Source organism: Callorhinus ursinus, unplaced genomic scaffold (genome assembly GCF_003265705.2).
Source record: "Callorhinus ursinus isolate GAN/ISIS: 27379988/994484 unplaced genomic scaffold, GSC_fseal_2.0 scaffold32, whole genome shotgun sequence".
Classification (NCBI taxonomy): Eukaryota; Metazoa; Chordata; class Mammalia; order Carnivora; family Otariidae; genus Callorhinus; species Callorhinus ursinus.
In genome coordinates this window covers 6,367,040-6,389,828 of record NW_027397094.1, presented here as the reverse complement: position 1 = coordinate 6,389,828, position 22,789 = coordinate 6,367,040, and the positions used below count along the sequence as shown (strand labels likewise).

General features: G+C 48.1%; 2 protein-coding genes across 11 annotated transcripts in view; both read left to right on the top strand.

Annotated features, from left to right (window-relative positions):
• SGMS1 (sphingomyelin synthase 1) overlaps positions 1-16,058 on the top strand; it is a 266,979-nt gene extending 250,921 nt beyond the window's left edge. For all 10 annotated transcript variants that reach the window (XM_073878946.1, XM_073878947.1, XM_073878944.1 and 7 more), the window contains 3 exons: positions 11,476-11,629; positions 14,896-15,062; positions 15,675-16,058. In XM_073878946.1, the coding sequence (XP_073735047.1) occupies positions 11,476-11,629; positions 14,896-15,062; positions 15,675-15,854 (501 nt within the window). In that variant the 3' untranslated portion in view covers positions 15,855-16,058. The remainder of the gene's footprint in view (positions 1-11,475; positions 11,630-14,895; positions 15,063-15,674) is intronic.
• A 1,437-nt stretch (positions 16,059-17,495) lies between these two features.
• The window catches only part of ASAH2 (N-acylsphingosine amidohydrolase 2), a 117,273-nt gene continuing 111,979 nt past the window's right edge, over positions 17,496-22,789 (top strand). Inside the window, exons 1-2 of the mRNA XM_025851014.2 lie at positions 17,496-18,384; positions 18,807-18,939. The gene's annotated coding sequence lies outside the window, so the exon portion shown is untranslated. The remainder of the gene's footprint in view (positions 18,385-18,806; positions 18,940-22,789) is intronic.

Sequence of the window (22,789 nt, the reverse complement as noted above, 5' to 3'; positions counted from 1 at the left end):
GCAGGCTTAATTCTTCCCTTAAGGCCAGTACTCACACCCTGTGGCTTCTAAGAAAAGCGGTCCAGCAGGTCTGCAGGAGTAATTATGAAATTGTTCCTGTTGTTCATTCATTTGATGGCGGCGTGTGCTTCACCCGACAAGATGTCGTGGTCGTGGGAAATGAGGAGGAAGGAGAGTGGGCCTCCCAGCAGGTGCTCCTGCCACAGAGAGGAGCCACGGGGAAGCTGGTGTGTTCAGTTCCCAGTGGAGTTTCTGGGCCGCGCTTGTCCTATAGCCTGGTGGACGCGGGACGGGCTTCCAGCCGAGGCTGCCGAGCGTCTGATGCTGGGATTAGCCTGTTGAGCTCACCAAAGCGTCTCTGCAAGGAGCATGCAGGCAAACCAGAACACCCCCCCCACCTTGTCATCTTGGTCCCACTGCTTAGGATTCAGTTTTAAAAAAATCCCCAAAACTGCAGAAATATTTGAGAATTCTTTAGTGTTCTTAGCTTCCTGTAAGAAAGCTTTTTCTAACTGTTGTAGCAAACTCCAAAAGGAGGAAAATAAAGAAACAAACCTACCCTGGGCCCCCGATCCAGACAGCCAAAGGCCGACGGAGGAAATAACTTGCTGTTTTCAACTCTCATCTTAGTAGTTGCGGGAGTTAATCCGTGGCTCCGTGGCTCCAAGGTTTGCACACCTTGGAAAAGAGGGGGTTTAATTAGAGCAGGGACGCTGCACTCTGTGACACTGTTTTCAGTGGCCTGATCCTCCTGCGCTGGGAAGAGCCCCCTGGTGGACAAGGGCTGTGTTTGCGTGGCATGGGGGTAAGGGCTCAGTGGGACGGGAAGTAGAGTCAGGACAGAAGGGCCTCCGTAGCCTCTCCTGCCGTCAGTCATCCTGAGTCACAGGCACGGCAGAGGTCGGAGCCCCTCCTGCACCCCGCAGGTGAGCGGTGCTGGCCCCATCCCCAGGCTCCCAAGGCAAAGGGCCCACGCTCTTGGGGACCCCATGACCGTTCTGGCGTGTTCTCACGCTCTCGGGGTGCAGCGTGGTGTGTGGCAGGCCACCCTCCACGCCGACCGCTCTTGGTGGTGTGATTGGCTCCCACCAACCTTACCAGCATTTCTGGTACCAAAGCAGCTTCACGTCGTTGCGTTCGAGAGTGTGGAATCCAAATTGTCCGTGCCTGATTTTACCGCATTTTCTGCTCACCTCCCTCCGGCCCCCCAGTTTCTTACCATCAGCGTAACCTGCCTTTTTGTTTGTTCTCACTTTTAACTGTTTCTTGCAAATAACTTCCAGGGCCTTCCCCATCCCGAAGCTCTTCTTCACCTTCCTCAGTCTCTCTCCATGATTCTCTTCCTTTTTCAGGGACAAAAAAGAAAAAATAGAAATGTGCTAAATTATTTTTTTTCCTCTCTTAAAAAGATTAATTTTTCCATTTTAAAGAAACTATACTTTTATTATAGATACATTGAAAAAATACGAAAAGAGGAAAATTTTTACCATCACTCCTGGTCCTATTTACTGTTGATGTTTGTGTATATTAGTCCTTTATGTATATTTGTCTTACATATTTCTGATCGTGCTTTCTGTACAGTTATTCCTGTTTCCTTATAGTTTAAGCTTGATATATGCAGTTTTACATGATTTTATAAACCTTAAACTTTCTAAATGGTGTTTTGTTGTTGTTTTGTTTTCCTGAATCTCAGGCTCCACACCCAGCCCGGAGCCCGACCGACGCTGGGCTTGATCTCACGAACCTGAGATCATGACCTGAGCGGAGATCAAGAGTCAGATGCTTAACTGACTGAGCCGCCCGGGCGCCCCCTAAATGATCTTATTGAAGGGCCATCACCAGGGAGACTCGCTCTCCTGGATTGTGAGGCAGGGAGATTGTAGACGATGCACAAGCAGGTCGATTGTTTCTTGAACAAGCATTTCTCGAGAACCTTCCCTGTGTAGGGTAAATCTTGAGGATTCACAAATCGGTATCACGGATGTCCCCCTCCTGGGCACCCGGATGCCATGACAGACATGTGACCCAGCAGATTGCTCTGACTTGCTGAGTCCTGCCCGTGGCGGCGCCCCCAGAAAGTGGCAAACACCGCTGGGTGTCGACTGTGCCAAGGGGATGCCGTCTGAGCCAGGTCTCGGAGGGACGAGTGGGAGTTTGCCAGGTGGATTCGCGGAGAAGAAGAGTCGGGAGAACAGGAAAGGTGTCGAGGGGGCCGGGGGAAGGGGGCGACCCTGGACGTGGCACCCTGTGGCGAGTGGCCAGAGCTAAAGGCAGAGAGGCACGTGTGGGCTGCGTCTCTGTTGTGTGCGGGAGGGAGGCGGGTGAGGCTGCACTGCTGTGGTGGTGTGGACCGGGCAGAGAGGGCCGTGTTTGGGGGGCGTGGGGAAGGGCACCGAGGTTTTCAGCATGGCCGCAGCCATCTGGTGTGAAGAGGTGACCGGAGTCAGAAAGCATCCAGTAGGCATTCCAAGGAGCCTCGGGGGTGACGATGTAGGAGTCTCCGCGAAGCATTACCCGTCGTGTCACCGTGCAGGCGGGTGGTCGATGGGACTCGCATCCTGAGGGACGCGTGCGGGAGCTGCCTGGACACCGCAGGCCAGGGCGTTCATTCAGAAGCCGTATTTCCTGCTGGAGAGGTTCCCACTGGCCAGGTTTGAGATCACTGGAGTGTCCCAGTGAAAGAATGGCAGTAATTAGTAAAAAAAAACCTTTTAAAAATTAGTGTTAAGGGCGAAAAAGGTCAGCTCCTAGATGGAAAAGAAATGTTAGAAATAGAAAATCACCATTGGGAGCGACTCCAGTGGTAATTCTAGCAGGAACCAAGAACGGGTCCCAAGGCCACTAGGTGAAAGGTTGGGGGCATCATATTTACATATGTTAAGAACAACACTGATTGCTGATGAACTATGCAGGGGCAGAGGTGTGTGTTCAGTGGCGAAATCTGGCAGGCGCTCCCACAGCCAAGTGACCAAACCAGTCACAGGACAAATGGTATCAGATGCCCTTTGATGTGATGTGCTGAGGAGGACACACATTTCTGTAATATTCCTGCCACTCACGTTGAATTTGACTTTGAGCACAAAGAAACAATCCGCTAAAACCAGATTGACGGACATTCCGTACAGAAACTAGACCGGACTCTTCAAAAATACCAGTGTCCTAAATACAAAGACTGAGAAACAGAAAAATTAAGACTGTGTCACATAGCCTCGAGATGTGTCCCCTGGCCGGAGCCCGGACCCGGGGCGTAGACGCTCTAAAGGACGTGCTGAGACCTTCGGGAGCCTGAGTCAGGGTGTCTGTAAACCGATCCTGTTGCCTCCTTGTTACACATTGAGGAGCGTGGCGATGGAAGGCAGTGTCCCTCTACATACGGGGTGAAGCGTCCTAGTATATCCAACTTGTTCTCACGTGGTCCAGGAGAGAAGAGAGGGAGGAAGAAGCAAATGTGGTGAAATGCTGATAATTGATGAGTCCAAGGGAAGGGTCTGGGGGTTTCATTATTCAGACGATCCCCGCCCACGGTCGCTCCACTTAACGGGTTTTTGAGTCTGCCACGCTGGGAAAGCGGTGCGCATTCAGTAGAAGCCATGCTTCAGATTTCGTGAATTTTGGCTCATTTCCTGGGCTAGCGATCCGTTCTGGTGAGGCTGGAGCCGCAGTGCCCAGGCAGTGACTGTGCTCCCTCACTTGGGTACCGTACTCAGTACAATACGTGAGACAGTCAGCCCTTGGCCATAAAGTGGGCTTGGCGTCACATGGTTTTGCCCACCTGTGTTGGGCATGTTAAAGTCAGCAAGGCCATGAGGTGAGGTGGGTTGGTTATGGTCAATGCATTTTTGACTTAGGATATTTTCAACTCACTATAGGTTTATTGGGCTGTGACACCATCATAAGTCATAGAGGAAGAGCTGTGCCCTGTAGATCTAGAATTTTCCTAACAAAACTGAGGGAATTTTTTTTTTTTAATTTTTACTTCACGAACAGGTAGTGCAAATGGATCTCTCAACACTTAAAGCAAAGATAATTTTGTTAAAAGGTAATCATGCTTTTCCGAAATGCTAGATTTCTTTAATGGGACAAGTAAGAACATGGGTGAATGGAAATCCATAGCTGACTTTGAGATTTCATGAAGCTTTGATAAAGTCTCCTTACTAGAGGCTGTGAAAAAAATTATAAAGTTTTTACTGGGGGGAAGGGAGGCTGAGGTTGGGGATTAGTGCTTGATTGCTGATAATTGTAGCGATAACCCTTCCCCCAAAAGAAAGAAGAATGGATGGATACATTTGATAACAGAGAGGTGCAGAGAGCCAAATCCTTTGGAGCTTAATGGAGGGAAAAGTCTTTTTTAAAGTTGCATATATGAGTTCTAAGAGGATGTACATCGTGAAGTCTCTCTACTTAAGAGCAGGTGAGGTGGACACGGTATTTGTGGATGAGGCAAAACCTGCCCAGGAATGCGGCAGTTCCCACGTGGAGGAGTTGTTCAGAAAAGTCTCTTGTGACCACGGACGAGAATCCGTGAGGGCTGCGTGTTCGGAGAGCACGCCCCAGATTTCACGTGCTGGGTGCCAGGCATGGAGTTCTCCCTGAAGGGCTTGGGGGTTGGGGTGCTGCCTTAAGTTGGGTCAGCACTTTATAATGTCCGCAGTCACTTCCTCCAGAGACCATCTCACTTCAGGCGGTGAGGGCTGAGGGCGAGGGAAGGTGGTTCTTGCCATCCTACAGATGAGAGACATCTGCAGCTAGAATGGACAGAGCACCCCAGACGCTTCACCCTGACCCGGGGCTTGGGTTGGGTGTGGGTTCATCGTTGCTCCTGTGAAAGCAGACCTGGAGACATTTTGGAGCATCTCTCCGACACGGCACAGTACAAAGCAAGGGAAGTGAAAGTCAGGTCGAAAACACCTTGCTTGAGAAGGCAGAAAATGTACACTCGGTGTGTGAAAGAGTTCCGTGAAAATAACTTTTCTAGAAATGGGGAAGTTTGAAAAGGAAAAAAAACCACTCGGGAGTAAAGGATCGTTCGTGAACCCCGGTGTGCACCTGCATCTAAATGCCATGTGTGAGATGGGTGGGATTTGGTGAGAACACCTGCAGCCTGGAGGTAACGTTCGGCCCCCGTCACTTGGGGAGATGTTTGCAACAACAGCAGGCTCTCTGTTGGGGTGCAGAGGCTGCAGGCTCGCTTGGGTGAGAGGAAGAATCTGGATCTAATCCCCCTGATTCACGGTGCGAAACAGAAAGAGCCTGTTTATTTGCTTCTCTTTCAAATGGCCATCATAACGGCTGCACCAACCACCTGACGGCCTTGGGAGGAGAGGACGAGATAATTAACGGGAAGACCGTTGAAAAGGCTGGAGTCTCTGTACCAACGAAAGCCGATGTTTTCTTCCCTAAGACCACCGGGCCACTGCCCTTCCACTGCCCGGTCAGGTGAGAGTAAGGAGGTCTGAGAGCCGGTGAGGGGCACGGGTGTGCAGGCTGCTGGCCGCTGTGCTCCCCAGAGCATCCTCAAGCTTTTGTAAACACACGACCTGTCCCCCTGAGGGCCTCGGGGTCCCACGGAAGGGCGTTTTCGTGACTCGTGTTAGTCCTTACGTACCCGTCATCAGTTTGGAGGGCCGGATGCCAGGCGAAATTCGGGGAGTGGCAGAGTCCTGCTGTGGGAGTTGAAGATGAGGGGCGACCGCAGTGTACAGTGTGTGCTTCTCAGCGGCAGGCTGCCCAGCACCTGATCGACACGGGGTTCCATGGATCCTTCTGCCCCTCGACGCCGGGTTCCTTAGCGGGTGTAGACTGTGGTCTGCGTGTTTCAGAGCAGTTCTCTGGGCGTGGCCTAGACAGATGAGAGCGAATTATCTGTGTGGCAGTGAGACTCTTCTTCAGCAATACGACAAAATGTTCCTTGCCCTGGTGGTAGTAGGTAATTCATTGAATGAGTCAATGAGTGTGTACTTTGAGAGATGCCTGGGGCATGATAGCAGGACATTACCTCTGTGAGGTGTGAGGCTGCTCAAGGAAAAGTTACTTTATATGTATCCATCTTTATATATATAATTTTTTTTTTTTTTTAATAAACTGAAGGCTCCCCGGTTTCTAACTGTTCTGGAGTGGTCCGTGGTGTTAAGCCTCTCCTGCCCGGCCTTGTTCTTGCTTAAGCGATTTGGCCAGTTTACTTAATTTCTCAGCTGTTCATTAGATATTGAAGAAAATAGCTTGATTTTTACCAAAAACTGACTTTTCTGTGTCCCTAGGAGACCATAATTCACATAGTGGTAGAGATCTGAGAGCTCCTATCACAGCTTTGTAGTGTCCACTGAGAATGTGATCACGTGGATGTCCCCCCAAATATATCTGCTTTCAAAAATGAACAATCAAAAGCCTGCTAATGGGGGTGGGGGGTGGGTTATAGCCCGTTCCAGTGGAGGAAGCACACTCCATGCTGTTTCCCACTGAATGCAAGTCAGAAACACTAGATAGAATGTATGGAGGGGTGTTTAGAGGACACTGAAAAATAGTAGCAGGCGGACTGGGGAAGGAAACCAAATGAGAAGTGAGAGAGAAGCCGAGTTTCCTGTTTTTTTTCTTCCCGTATGTCCTGCCTGCACTCCAGGGCAACCTGAATCCCCGAACTGCGGACTTCCAAGGCAGTCCCTCCCTTTCCAGCCCAAGGAGCAGTGATGGAAGTCCCTTTGGGACAGAGACTGGGAGGAATCCTGCCAACTTCCATATAAACCCTGTTAACATGTGGAATGTACATTCTAGACCTTTTTTTTAAAAAAGCATAGTTGATTATACCAAATGTTTTGTGTTGTCCTCAAGAGGAGAAAATGTTTATGATATAAGCTTACCGCACAGGCATTGTGAACTTATTTTTTCATAATTTATTAAGCAATAATAGGGGCGCCGGGGTGGCTCAGTCAGTTAAGCGTCTGCCTTTGGCTCCTAGTCATGATCCCAGGGTCCTGGGATGGAGCCCCACATTGGACTCCCCACTTAGTGGGGCGTCCGCTTCTCCCTCTCCATCTGCCCTGCCCCTTCTGCTCATGCTCTCTCACTCTCTCAAATGAAAAATTAAAAAAATCTAAAAAAAAAAGAACACCCCAAAACTGTGGCCTAGTTCAGTACCTTTGAATCCCTGTAGTGTGAGTCCAGTGCACCCCGTCAGTTCTGGTTCAGTACATCCCAGAGCTATTTCCAGGGACTCCTGGTGTTTTCAGGACGGGCGGGGCCTGGGCTTTGAATAGCAAAGGAACAGCTAGTTAATGTCATCCCTGGGTAGATGGTTTCCAGTTTGTTGCATTTATAAATGATATTACAGTGTTTGTACATAAAGCTTTCTTTCCTATGTGGGGTCCTTTCTTTGAGGTAGACTTCTAGGTCACAGGCTGTGCTGTTGAGGTTGCTGTTCAGTATTGATGAGCTTTGCCGGGGATTTTGCCGATCATAATAAAGCCATGACTCCCCAGGCTGTAGGTGAGGGGCTTGAGGGTCAGACCCGTCCAGCCCCCTGGGGTCGCACAGCCAAGTGGCAGAGGCCTCACCTGTCCTCTCCCTGCCCCCCTGGCAGCTTCCTCCAGTGTGCCCCCTCCTCCTAAGGGAGCCACTTTGAGGAGATGGGCGACCCTGTGCCTGCCTCCCCCCCACCGCCAACCCCCGGCGGCCAAGGGAACAGTGAGCTCCTGTCAATGTCCGTTTGTATTTCTGTTTGTTTGACACAGTGTCTACCTCCAGTTGCTCATACCCTTTGTCCGCTGATGAATTTTGTTTCCCACCCTGGTCTGATTTACTTGATTGACAGGTGTGGTGCACAGGAAAAAGATGGTAACTGGTTTCTGCTCAGTTGTTTTGTGATTTGTCTTGTACTTTGTTTGCTTTTTTAAACATAATTAAAATTTTTTACGTGGCCATCTGTCTTCTCTTCCCGCTTTCCACTAAAGCTTAAAGAGACTGCTCCCCTTGCAGAGATTTGACTGACATGAAAAGTTTTTAAAAGAAAACTTAGGAGTTTTAAGGGCACTCGTAAGAAATGCAGCATTGATTTCTGGCTTTTTTTTCTCGATGCTATGTTTACCTTGTAATTTCTCCCTCCTCCCTACACGCACAGGTTCCCCATGAATATTTTCATGCTAAAACGGGAGGGCAGGGCACCTGGGTGGCTCAGATGGTTAAGCGTCTGCCTTCGGCTCAGGTCATGATCCCAGGGTCCTGGGATCGAGTCCCGCATCGGGCTCCCTGCTCCTTGGGAGCCTGCTTCTCCCTCTGCTTCTCTCTCTCTCTCTCTCTCTCTCTCTCCCTCCCTCTCTCTCTCCCTCTGTCTCTCATGAAATAAATAAATAAAATCTTAAAAAAAAATGGGAGTGCAAATTATGGGGTGATGGTGCCTGAGAATAGCATTTCTAGTGCAAAAAAAAAGAATTTTAGAAGGACAATCTGAAATAACATAAAATGAAAAGCTACGTAAGTTTTTTTTTTTAAGATTTTATTTATTTATTTGACAGAGAGAGACACAGCGAGAGAGGGAATACAAGCAGTGGGGGTGGGAGAGGTTCAGAAGCAGGCTTCCCGCCGAGCAGGGAGCCCAATGCGGGGCTCGATCCCCAGGACCTGGGATCATGACCCGAGCCGAAGGCAGACGCTTAACGACTGAGCCACCCAGGCGCCCCTACCTAAGTTTTTTTGCCATCATTTTCTTCTTTATCCATTGTTATGCTAGAACTGGGCCAAACTTCCAATTTAAACCTTTAAAAAAATTTTTTTCATGTATATACACGTATACAATTGAAAATATAAAATGCTTCTGCAGAAGCTATTACGAAAAACATTAGCCCCCCAACCCTGACCCAACTCCAGCCTACATCCCTAACTCACTTTCAGCTCTTTTAACTGAATCTAGTGGTGTTTACCTTCCTATCTTTTCACTTTTTACAGGTGTGTGTGTGTGTGTGTGTGTGTGTAAGTGTGTAAGTGACATGGCAGTTCTATTTATTTTTCTGATGGAAATCTTAGCGATGTCCTACAAGGAAAGCCAGAACTGAGGGTCCTCGATGCCCCAGCCCCAGTTCGGTGCCTTTTCGGCCACACCCTGTCCCACCACAGGCCGTCACACTTCCTGTTCCTTCTTCCCAGTCTAGTTTTCTGTTCTGATTTAACTCCATACTCAGTGCTTACATTATGAGTTTGTAAATGCCCTTTGTAGCCAACTCATGTTGTTTCCTGTGATTGCTTTTCTGCACAGTATTTTGTTTCCTGTAGAGTTAGTGATTGCCTTGCTTTTTGCTTTCTTAGTTGTCTGTGTGCGCACACATTCATCCCCATGTGGTGACTCTTTTATTCAGTGCTCTCGGAGGCAGGGGCCTCTCTTGGTGGCACCTCCTCCAGGGCGACCCTCCTGCACACCTACTCGCCCCCTTCACTGTCCACCCTGGGCTCTCCCTTCATTGGCATCCTCGCGGGTCCCGTCTCTTCTTTTTTCTGCGTTTACTCCTTTGCTTTACAGAGCATACCCTTGTAATTCCCTGAAAACAGGAGTACACAGGTGGTAAATATTGTGAAATCTTGTGTGTGTGAAAATGGCTTTAGTTTACCCTTTACTGTAGGGCCAGTTAGTAATATGGCTGGGTATAGGATTCTAAGTTGGAAATCATTTTCCCACAGAATTTGGATGCATTCTTCCAAAGCCTTCTGTTTTCCTGTATTGTTTTTGAAAAAGCCTGACTCTTGATCCTTTGTATGAAGCTTGTTTTTAATTTCTAGAGGTGTTGGGGTCTCCTGCTATGTTCACTGACCTTCTGAATGTGAACATCCATACCCTCTCTGTGGTGTGTTCAACCCACCATCCTTAAGTAGAAATCTGGATACATTTTTTTAAAGGGAGATTGTAATAGAACATGTATTTCCCAAAGCCTGGAATATCATCGGTGAGATGCTGAAAAGGATCATGGTGATTAAATTGGGCAACTAATCAGAACTTTAAAAGTGTGCTGACAAGCATAAAATACAGACAGGCACACATTTCGTTTGACAGAGCAAATAAGAATTGCAGTGAGTTGTTTAAGCCACTTACGAGTCCAGTGTGTGGCCCAGATGTGTGGGCCGTAGACGCGTAGATTTATTTATGAACTTTTCTCACTCTTATTAAAAGGGAAAAACATGCAGTTCTACCCACATAATAATTTCAGAAGACTGAAGGCACATCCACCTCAGTCCCTTGTCTCGGTTCGGTCGCCGAATATCACAAACCAGTCTTCTCGCAATTGACTGCTCCAGTCTCCGGCACTTCAGCTAAGTTAGCGAAAGAGTTGTCCCCAAGCTGAGCACTGGAAGTTTTCCTAGATATTTTTTCCAAATTGGCTCTGGTAGTAAATCAGTCAATGACTCTTTCTCTATCAGTGTAATTTTAAAAGCTGGGTTAGCATCTGCTGAAATGTGCTATAGAAAGTGCCAGCATCGAAGGAACGTTCCGAGGCCACATGCTTCATCTCTAGGACCAGACCCCTTCTGAGCGCTGTCCGAAGAACGGTGACCGTTGAGCGGCAGACTTCACGGTGGGGTCTGATGTATCTCAGCATGAGCCCGTGAAGGCAGAACACTCCCGTGCTTCTCCTCTGTGCTCATTGCCCACACCAAGCACTTCTCTGGCCAGATGTGGGGAATGCACTGTGGTACTGGCTCCCTGGGGACAGTATCAGATCCCAGAGGCTAAAGGCTCCGTGTCACACTGACTGTCCCCACCTCCTGCTTCAGACACCAGTCCCAAGTCCGGGTTGTCCCCGGGCTTCTGACCCCCCCCCCAGCTATAAATTGGAGGTTCCTGTGACCCCTCCTCAGGTTGATTAATTTGCTAAATGTTGCCCACAGAACTCAGGAAAACATGTTACTTACTAGATTTCCACTGTATTCTAAGAGGATATAACTTAGGGCAGCCAAATGCATGAGATGCGCCAGGCGAGGTGTGTGGGAAGGGGTGCAGAGCTTCCGCGCCCTGTCTGGGTGCGCCCCTCCTCCCAGTACCCCCCATACCTCGACTCTTTCACCACCCTGGGAGCTCTCTGAACCTTCATCCTTTAGGATTTTTGTGGAGACTTCATTACGTCAGCGGGATTGATGAGGCCGTCGGCCATGGGTGATTGACTCAGCCTCCAGCCCCTCTCCCCTCCCTGGAGGCCCAGCCCCCTGACGGCCTGGTGGGTTCTGCTGGCATCCAGCCCCCATCCTTTGGGGCTTTCCCAGACGCAGCTTGTTAACAGGCGCTCAGGTGTGTTGAAAGGGCCTTGTGAGGAATAACCAAAGAAAGACACCTTGATCTCAGGAAATTCCCAAGGTTGTGCCAGCAGAATGAAATCAGAGACCAAGTATATATTTCTGATTAGAAATCACCGTATCAGAAAGCTTAATTTAACTGAATAGTAGTAGTCTGGGCGCACTTCCGTGTGGGCCAGTAACGAATCTTGTCTTCTCTTTTCCCATCAGCTTTTTGGAGACTGGGAAGCCCAACTGCGGAGAATAATGAAGCTCATCGCTGGCGGTGGCCTGTCCATCACTGGTTCTCACAACATGTGCGGGGACTATCTGTACAGCGGCCACACGGTCATGCTCACACTCACCTACTTATTTATCAAAGAGTGTAAGTCCACGGCAGCCTTCCATGACATCTGCCATGTCCCCCGGTCTCTGCGGAGTCCCCTGCAAGAGGGCGGCACCTCCTCTGCCGACTGCGCCCAGACACGGGGGCCCCCGGAGTGACCCGTGTGTGCGTGTGCGTGTGTGTGTGTGTGTGTGTGTGGGTCTGTGTGTGTATAGCGGGTGGGGAGTGACTTGTTCCCTCGAGTGTCAGCGTAGCATGTGGGATGTGTTAGAGCTCCTGGAAGGAGCCAGAAGGAAATCTCCTCTAAGACCACAGGACTCCAGCGTCAGGCCTGGTAGGATGTGATCACAGACCAGGTGTTTTCAAGTTCCTGGCCCTCTGCCCTAAGCCGCGGGGACAGAAGGGGCTCGGTGATGTGGGCTCAGGGACACTAAATGAGGCAGACACTGAACGGGAAATTCCCTTTAAAAAAATGTACTTAAAATATTTTATTATGAGACACACAAAAAATAATACTAAATATGCCCCTGTCCACTGCTCAGGCTTAATAGTAGCATTTGCTGTGTCTGTTTTGCTTAACCCGTTAAAAAACAAATAAAATGTAACTAGGTGATTAAGGCCTTTCATTCCTTCTCCTTCCATTTTCCTGCGTCACGTCCATGCATGTTTTGGTGCTTGCGTGTCATGGTGTGAGGGTTTGTCAAATCTACATAATGGTGTTATGTTCTCTATAGTCTTCCGGCTTGTTTTCTCGCGGATGATGTTGGTGAGACATGAGGCTCTGGCCCCTTGTAATGAACCCCAGGTTATCTTTTCTCCTTGTAGGAAACGCAGTTGTCCTCAGTATTTTACTGTTAAAAACAGTCTCGATGAGCATTATTCAGGCAGTTTCCATGAAGAATAGTGAGTAGACCCGGGCTGTTGGTACCTTGGAAGAGGGCCGCACACATTGCAGTCGGGACGTGTCTTGGGAGTGAGCGTGTGGCACCGTCTGGAAGGTTGGTGTGGTTGGAATTCAGAGCGCTGGTAGTGATGAGAAGTCACAAATGAACTGTTAAGCAGGAACCAGATCATGGAGCGTGCCTGAGACCGTGAGGAGTCTGAACTTCCATTCTCTCAGAGGCGGGGCCATGCTGTGCCGTTCCTCCTCCGGAGAAGGAGGAGCCACTGCGGGGGCAGGTGCAGGATGGGTGGAGGGGGCCGGGCTGGAGAGCAGGGTGAGAGTGGGGGGCCGGCTGCTGCCGTAATCCAGGGAAGACGTGGGGTGGCCTGAACCACCGTGATGGTGTTGGCATCGGCAAGACGCGCAGGGAACGGAGAGAGGTCCACAAACAAGAGTCCGCAGAGAGCAGGGCTGACCAGGAGCACAGGAGACAGCTGAAGACTGAAGGCTTGAAAGCCCGGTTTTGGTCTTTTTTTTTTTTTTTTTAAGATTTTTATTTATTTGACATAGAGAGCACAAGCAGGGGGAGCAGCAGAGGAAGAAGGAGAAGCAGACGCCCCCCTGAGCAGGGAGCCCAACGCGGGACTCGATCCCAGGACCCCGAGATCATGACCTCAGCCGAAGGCAGACGCTTCACTGACTGAGCCCGCCAGGTGTCCCGGGCCAGTTTTGGTCTTAAACTAAGATGGGGAAGACAGGAGAAGAGGAGATGTGCTGCAGGGCACCGGGAGAAGGAAGTGTAGGTGTTCTTCCACTCGTACTTGGCATGTGACCAAGGAGAGTGAATTCTAACAGTTTCTGTTCAGAACTGTCAGGGTGCCATCTTGCCCTTGTGCTGGGGCGAGCCGGCCGTGGCGCTGGGGGCTGCGCAGGCCCGGTGCAGCCGGCTGGGGGAGCACTCCCACCCCCTGCTGATTGTACTGCAGTGGGGGCTAAGCCTTGTCCTTGAAGGAAGCCCAGCACGCCATGTCGGGAGACTGGGAAGACTGGGGTCACAAGCGTGGATTTTGAGTCCTGGTGCTACCACGAGCTCTGTGACCTTGGGGACCACCTTTAACCTCTCTAAGTCTTGGTTCCCTCGTCTTTCGAATGAGCTACTGGTACCCACCCTGTGGCTGAGGGAGAGGTGGTAGGAATGAAAACAGATGGCATACATGGGCTCCAGCAGAGCTGCATGAGGAGGAATGAACGGTATCTGCTGTTGTTGTGTTGTTAGGGTGCAAATACAGATTCTCCTGGGGGTGGGATACAGAGTCCCCGCCCCTGCCCTGACCACTCCATTTAAAGCTGCAGACCTCCCTTCCCCTTCTCTGTTTCTGATCCTGCTTCTCCTGTTCAACTTCTTAATTTTTCCTTGGCATTTAATACCTTCTAACATAGCGCATAATTTACTTATTTATTATAATTATTTTGTATTGTCTCTCCTCCATGCTGGGAAGGGATCTGCCTACAGGGTAGGTTCTTCACCTGTTCACTCGTTGTTCTCAGTAGCTAGAGCATCTCCTGTCCCAGGCACATAGAGATGCTTGATAAATACTGCTGAAATGGACGACTAGTTCTTAGACCCCTTGAGAATCCAATAAAAGTGTGAATTTCCTCCCCCTGGGTAGTAAGGATGGATCACATGCAAATGACATTCCTGTGTAAAATGTCAGACCCTCTTCAGCCCATTCTTCCAGAATACAAGGTGGGAAGGCCTGCATTCATAGAGATTTTGATGCTTCCCCGCCCCCTCCGCTCCCCAGGGGGCTTCCACATGGAGGTATGGACAGGTGTTTATCTGACTCTGCCCTGCCTTTGAATGCACTTGGGCCCAAATTCCTGGGCATCTGGATCCTTTCTTATTTCCATTTGAGAAATGGAAATCTCGAAGACTTTCAGATTAGCGTGTGGGCACAGAGCTTGGAAAGCAAATAAGACAGTATCAATTATGACTGTCCCTGTATAAGGATCTCTAGACCAAAAAAAAGGTACTGATTTGTGTTTAGAGCATTAACCCCAAGTTATTTACAAGTAAATTGACTTAAATATCAGTGGACAGTTTTGTGTGTGTGTGTGTGTGTTTTTAATAGAGCATGATGCATTATGCTGTCCGTTGCCCTTTTAAGCTGTATTTTATGATTATATGAATCAAGGAATAACCAAACATAAATTACAATCGCTGATAAAATCATAAAATAAGCTACTGCCATTCTTGCCTTGGTTACGTAGAAGCTAAAGCCCTTTGATTTGCTGCCCACATGACATGTTTCCAGAAGGAAAGGTCAGAGTCACGGGGTGCAGAAGCGGTCATCGAGGCGTGGTTGGGTGCCCTTAGAGGTGCTGGGATGATGGGGCTATGGTGAGTGTCTCGTCTTTGCAGATTCCCCTCGACGACTCTGGTGGTACCACTGGATCTGCTGGCTGCTCAGCGTGGTTGGGATCTTCTGCATCCTCTTGGCGCATGACCACTACACTGTGGACGTGGTGGTGGCCTACTACATCACCACGAGACTCTTCTGGTGGTACCACACGATGGCCAATCAGCAAGTGAGTGTCCCTCCTTGTGGGATTGCAGCGTCTCTTCCCCCCCGCCCCCAGCCCGGCGGTGCCCACGCAGCAGGGGGAGGGGGCGGGCCAACCGGCATCTAAGGTTGGGTTGTAAGCGAACAGGGAATGTGTGAGTGCAGCGACATGGACATAGCATCCTTCTAGAGCAAGGGCCGCCCTCCCACCGCCCCTGACAAATGTCTCGGCTGTGCCCACCGGCTGCACCCACCAGCTGCCTGGTCTCCCTCCCCCCCCCCCCCCAGCTGAGTCCTGAACGTCCATCGCAGAAAGTCACCGAAACACTGATTGAGGGATACATGTGTGGATGAGAGATGGAGTAAGGCCCGCGTTGTCCGTGCGCTCCCGGAATTGGCTTGTCTTCCTGCTGGGGTGTGGCCCAGTTAGCAGATGAACACAGAGTGGCCAAGTGCGTGTAACGGGGGCACGCAGGGCCCGTGGGGCGGGTCTGGGGTCCTTTGCGAACTGGAATAAGGAATAAGGAAACCATCTAAACTCTAGGTGGAAGGTGGTTAGCAAAGCGTGCGTGTTCCTTTTGGGGCGCGGACAGTGGCTCCCCCCCCTGACGTGGTTTTCCTGCCCTTGGTCTCCTAGGTGCTAAAAGAAGCTTCCCAGATGAACCTCCTGGCTAGGGTGTGGTGGTACAGGCCGTTTCAGTACTTTGAAAAGAATGTCCAAGGAATCGTACCTCGCTCTTACCACTGGCCCTTCCCCTGGCCAGTCGTCCACCTCGGCAGACAAGTGAAATACAGCCGCTTGGTGAATGACACATAACAGCCGCGCAAGGCCGGGGAGCGAGGAGCTGTCCGAAGTGCTAAGAACTCCGTGAGAGAAGATGCCATAAACAAACACCTCCCTGATCCTGTTCTCTTTCAAAAGTTACCTTGACTTAACCTATTGAGTTACCTGGTCAGCACTGTGATCTTTTTTTCTCTCCAAAGGACCTGCGTTGGACAACAATAAAGAAAATTTAACCTATCATGCACTGTACACATTTTCCTGTTCATAAGTTTGGGATTTCCATAACCTGCGACCACCATGTTCCTTTGTATATGATGCAACAGCATAAATGTAAGCTTTTATATCATCAGTTCTGGTCTTTCCAGGCACATCTGGAAATAAAGCGTATTATTTTCTTGGGAAAACATACTTTTCATATCTCTTGCCCCAAAGATTGGGCTGTAAGCCATTTTCTAGCAAATGTCTCTATGAAGGTTTCTAAGTACCTGAATGGGGTTCGATTCTGAAATCTTTCTACCTGTTGCACCGATATTCAAATAAAAATGACAGACACAGAAAGGTTTGGTAACTTTGGGTTTTGTAAAAATCAGCAGAGAGAGTGTGTCAAAAAGTGCAAAAAAAAGATTCTGTTATAAAGTGATTTTCTAAGTATTTCCTAACTTTATTTTTCAAAATAATGTTATGAAAACCAAATTTAAAGATTTTTACATGTTGGAGAGAAAAGAGTTAAAATTTAAAAATGCTTCTTGGGAGAGAAATTTGTCTATGTTTCTAGTGCCTTTCTTGTCTTGATTGTATGGTCAGTAGGCAATCTTAAATGTTTTTATTTAAAATAAATATTCCATGGAAATATAAATGTATGTATACACTACTAAATTTTGCATTTATAGCTAAATTAAATCAGAAGACTGCTTATGGTTTTTAAATCGCTGTGAATTAAAGAAAGGGGGAGTTAATCAGAAAGTCAGAACCTGTTCCCATATTGTGAGCAGGTAGCAATGACACGTACCACTTAAATTATTTTATCACCTATTTGGTAGTTCGATTTTAACTATACAGTGAAAATAGCCATGAATACTTTGTTTTTAAAAAGAGAGTTTTGAAAATGATCACTTAACTAAAAAACGTGAAAGCTCTAAATTAGTTATCCATACTCTCATGACAATTTTGTTGGTGAACAACAAAACAGAGATCTATTTCTTTAAAATATATTTGTGCAGAAACTGCATGTAACTCTAAGTTTTACTCCTAACATGAGTATGTTTGGGGAAGTATTCTCTTCTATACTTGCCAATGTGGAGAACAAAATAGTTTTTTAAGAATGAAGAAGTATATATATCCATTCTGTATTTTACGCAGCAGAATTATCTTCCGTAGGGTTTTTTTGTGTATTCACAAGGTGATATTTGTATTGTAAAACAATAATGGTGAAGGAAATAAAAAGGCTTTTAAAATTTTGTTTGTTTTAAATATTTGTAAAGTTACTATTCCAGAGAGTATACTGATATCTTAACAGCTTATCTAGATCATAAATTAATCAAAATGCACTTTTTAATAAAACCTGATCCTTAAAAAATAAATGGCTGTTATTTCTAATGTGTTCACATCCTTCCCAGAAGTCGTCGACAAAGTCATTAAAGCAAATACTGCATTTTTGGACCTTCTTCCTTGGTTTTGTTTGAGACAGGGCCTCTGGCAACCCTGTTTCTTTCCCCTTAAGGTTTCTGAAAGTGTGCAAGTGTCTTTTCAAAAATACATAAGAATTGAAAGTGCGTTGGATTCAAGCTACAGACCACGTTGGCTAGAGATGTCAGGCCGGTGAGATTTCCTGCGTGGGGCTCTGGACGTGTGTCTCCATCAGATGGTGGGATGGCCTCTGGAGGCAAGTTGGCTGGAATTCTGGGACGGCCATTTCACTGGCACAGCCTTCCCCTGACCTTGACTGTCGGACAGGTGCTGCGTATCGAGGGGGAAAGCAGCTTGAGTGACGAAAATGCAGTATGGGCACATGCTAAAAATTGGATCTTTTCTTCCTAAGTCAAGTGGTTTTCTAAAAAAAAAAAAAAAAATTGGTACTACAGGTTTGCATCCTACGTATGTCCTGAAGAAAATTCGTGCCTGACTGCCCTGTTCGTGAATGGACATACCCTGTGGCTCTCTGTCTGCAGATCCGGGAAGGACAGAGCAATCTCGTGTTCCGGAGAATCTAGTCCACTTGATGCCTGCCTGATAGAGGACATGCGCTTTTTTGTCCTTTAGTTGGCTGAGACAAAGCCCTGGACAGCTCCTTTGTTGGGCTCTCTTTATGAGGAGGGCATTTTACGTGTATTATCTTGTTAACCCTCACAAAACCAGAAGGTTAGTTACTACCCCGTCTTGCAGAAGGTGACTGATTGGGCTTCCGGTTTCCGCCGTCTCCCCAGCATCCCACACCCCCCAAATACTGTGAGTGTTCATAGATTGTACAGGAAGAGTCAGCCGTGGGAGAAATCGGTGCCTGTGCTGGAAAAGCCAAGTGGTACACCTCGTTATGAACTGAATAGTAGGCAATCCACATCATGAGGTGAGAGACGAGTTTTGCCAATTTCCTAACTGCTAAATGTTTTATTTGTATCCCAAATACCTAATTGATGTGATAAGTATCTCATAAACTTTATAAATATCACATAAAATGAGAATCCCTGTTAGCTTTAATTTGACCTTTGTTATACAAAAGTCAACCATGGAATTGAGTTAACTAGGGTATAGAATATGCTACTTGGATCCCTTGATACTGATTTTTTTTTTTAAAGATGTACTTATTTTAGAGAAAGAGGGTGCAGGGGGGATGGGCAGAGGGAGAGAGAAACGCAAGCAGACTCCCCACTGAGTGTGGAGCCCAACACGGGGCTTGATCTCATCATGACCCTGAGATCACAACCTAAGCCAAAAGCAAGAGTCAGACTCTGATGCTGATCCTCTTTATTTTTCTCTCCCTTCGGTCAGGAAACTTACTTCGAGCAAATCCAGACTTGATACTCTGCTTATCAGCACCTTAAAGTTCTTCTCTGTCTGCTGGTTCAGCACGAGTCACAAGAAAATTAAGCAACCTGCTAGGTCCAGACTCCAGCCTTCAGAGGTCAGAGATGGGCGTGGTCCGTGAGGGGAAGTTGCACAAAACTGGAATGAGGGAGGGAGAGGGTTGGGATCGTGGGGAAAGTGGCAGGACAGTGCAGACGGCCGGGGCTTACTATCGGTGAAGACAGGGAGGGAGGGTTTATCACAAGAGCTAACACGTGTGTTGCATGTGTGAGAAATCCTTTATGTTCTCGGGTGTTGGCCTAGCACTGGTGTCATTTAGGGTCTGGCAATTGAGAAAGTGCATGCTATGGATTTAGAAATGCCCTTGAGAATTTGTGGTTTGCCAGTGACAGCGTACGTGTAACGTCTGATCAACACGAACAGTACTTACACAGCCATTCGTTGTTCCACCAACACATCATGGTTGGTGAGCGCAAAGACTTGAGAGTCTCTTGAGAATTCTTGGGACAGGTTTACTGAAGATTTGAAGACAGAGATCAATGAGACAGGCAGACTCCCATGTTTTTCAAAGTTAAAGAAGTAGGGAGTCCAAATTCAGAGGCCTATGCGAACTCCCGTGTCCTAGTTCCTGTCTAGGAAGGATGTCTAGGGTGTGGCCCAGATGAGGACAAGGGAAGGCTCTGACACCCAAGAGGGACCGGCTCTGAGTTCCCTCCCAGCCCCCTGGTGGCCTAGAACTTCATGTGTTGTGATGCTCTCTTGTTAGATGCATACACATTAAAGGTGCTATGTCTTCTTGGAGGATTGACCCCTTTACTGTTTTGTCATCTCTCTATTCCTGATAATACTCCTTGTTGTGAAGTCTGCTTTGTCTGAAATGAAAATAATGACTCCAGCTTTCTTCTGATGAGTGTTCGCATGGTATATATCCTTCTCGACCCCTTTATTTTTACCTCTCTGGATCTTTATAAAGTGGGTTTCTTATAGAATATATCGCAGATAAACAGCATCTTGTTTTTAATCTATTCTATAATCTCTGTCTTTTTAATTGGTGTATTTAGACCTGTCACATTTAAAGTGTAATTGATAATACGGTTGGCCCTTGAACAATCCGGGTTTGGACTGAGCAGGTCCACTTACACGTGGGTTTTTTCAATAAATACAGTACTGTAAATGGACTTTCATGATTTTCCTGATATTTTTGTCTCTAGCTTTATTCTAAGAATACAGTATATAATACATATACAAAATATGTGTTCATTGTTATTGATAAGGCTTCTGGTCAACAGGCTATTAGTAGATAAATTTGGGGAGAGTCAAAATTTTTATGTGGATTTTCGACTCCCACCTCCCTTCCCCCCCCAACCCCAACAGCAGTTCATCTAAGTTACCATGTAAGTGTTCCTCATAATTTATGGCTTTAGTGGCTTCTGCTCCGTGCAAGGAGATCTCAGCTGTGACTCTGAGTGCACCTGTCTCTCCAGATTTGGAGGGTGGTGGCTGGATCCATTGACCCAAAAAAGTCATTTTTTGAAACGTTTGTCCAGCCTTTTCTAGTTGTAAGGATGGGAATGGTGACTTGACTCCAAAGCCCTTTCATGTTAAAGGTGAAACCAGAAGCCCTTGGTGACCCAGTTTTGGTGGGTCATTTATTTGACCAAATAAACTCATTTATTTGGTCAAATTTGGCCATTTATTTGACCAAATAAATTTGGAGGACAATGAATAAGCTGTTACCTGTAGAGTACCTTTAATGGCTGGACATACAAATTTGTGTCCTAATGACAATTGAAGACCTAAAAATACAAATGGCTGTTAGAGTCCGTTTTAATGACTTCTAACTCTCAACACACCGGGTGTCCAGAAGAACGTGAAGACAGTTAGCACTGGATTGGGGAACGGAGGGGGCACATTCAGGTATCTTAACTGCAAGTTTACTTCCTGGAGCCTTTAATTTGCTCTCCGCCTAGAGGACCTAGGATGCAGCCGAGCCCCAAAGCAAACCCAAACTCCAGAGGAACCTGAATGACTTTCCCTCCCCTTCTTTTTTTCTTTGGACTGCTCCCGTGGCTAGTTTCCTGAGAGCCCTGTGGCATATCCCAAGCTGGTGCCTGGGAAAGATCTGGTTAGTGACAAGTAAGACATTGGTTAGTAACAAATACGATTGCTTACGAGGAACATCAAAACATTACAAGAAAGTGTCAGGTGCCTACCGTCCAGAATGCTTGGTCTATTTTTGCCAGAGGGTTTACAGTATGTTCTGTTGGGTTAGTCGGTTTTTTTTCTTCTCAGTCCCTCTCTTTTTGGCTTGGACTAAGATAAATTCTAAATAGTTCAACTCAGTGGCTTATTGGCGCTTGGGATCTGCTCCCCTGGCCAGCTCTGTGTTGGGAGGATCTGGTATTGTTTTCATTGCTTCCTGCCGATAGTATCCATCAGCACGAGAGGAGAAGCCAAAGGATGTTTCGGCCAAAGCATTCTGTGTTTAATAAAGAGCCTGTGACTGCAGAAAGGCACACAGCGGGTTTTCCATGGGGGGATGTGTAGCCATGCTCCCTGATATCTTAGGATGTTTCAGGGGGGAAAGAAATCTTTTGGGAAAAAGCATGATCTGTTACAATGAACGTTTGTTTGGAAGGCTTCTCTGAAATCCTTGGCTTTGAGTTTCAAGAGGCCACAGTCCAATCGTTGCCAGGCTTATGGGAAGCGTGTTCATTGCCAGTCTGAGTGGTCCCCGGAACCTTCTGACCTCTGGCTGTGTTGGGCCATGACAGTGGCCCCTGGTATGGGTAAGCAGTGAGGATGCAGTGTGTTTGCAGCAAAAGCTTCCTTTCTGCAGACGCTCCAATGAGCCTAGCAGGTTCGGTCCAGCCTGGAGGCGGGCAGACACACTTGCCTAGGCGAGTACTAGCTGCCTTTCTCTGCGGGTTCCAGGGGCGGGCACGTAAAACAAATGACGAGAAGAGGAGCTAGGTCCAGTTGGGGTTGCTGGCACACGTCTGCCCTGGAAGTGTCGCTGGCCTGGGAGGTGGGTGCGTACTGCTGTGCTTAGGAGCTGAGCCCAGATGACCGCAGAGCTTGATCTCTACGCCCCTGTGGCTTGCCGGGGCCGCTCCAAACCCTGGGGCCGAGTGGCTGCCAAGTGAGGTTTCCCCTGGGGCTCCCGGTTCCTGAGCAGAGAGAAGCAACTGCAGGAGGGCAGAGGGATCCAAGCAGGGAGTCGAGCCAGAAGGTCCTGTTCTGTGTTCTTGTACAATCCCTGCTACCCACTGCACCTGGCACACAGCAAAAACAGTTGGGGTGGGGGCTGGGCGGCAGCATCGTACTTCCTTGGGGTGAGAAAATGTCAATGTACTCAGCACACAGAACCCCCACATACCACTAACATTCACCGAGTGTGAATTCAAACAAAAAGTCACCGAAATTAGACGGGAAGGTATCCGAAATGTCACTTTAACACATGCCAAGCATGGAAAACAGTGACAAAGGGGCTTCCTGCGGATCCGGACTATGGAAACTGGCTTAAGTTCTCCAGATGTTCAGGGTTTAATCGTGCATTAAAATCGGCGAAAGCAATGAATTCTCGCAGGCCCCGGGAAATTCATTTTCCTCTCGGGAATGAAGAGGGCCCCGATCCAAGTCCTTCTCATTTGACGAAGCTGAGGAAGGGTTGCTGGCAATCCTCCCTCTAAAGGAGGTCAGAGCAAGGACAGCAGGCTCACGGCAGAGACCTGCTTCTTTCTGCTCCGATTTCCAGCAGCCTGCTGGAAGTCCCGCCCGGGACTGCAGGAGATGCACTGGTGGGATGTGGGGCGAAGCCTAGGGGGGCCCCAGAGGGCAGGTGAGCCTCAAGGCCTGCAGAACACAAGCTCCTCTGTCAGGCAAATGGCTCTTCCCGGGCTGTTCCGTGATTCGTTGTTTGTGCATAACACCCAGTGCTCCACGCA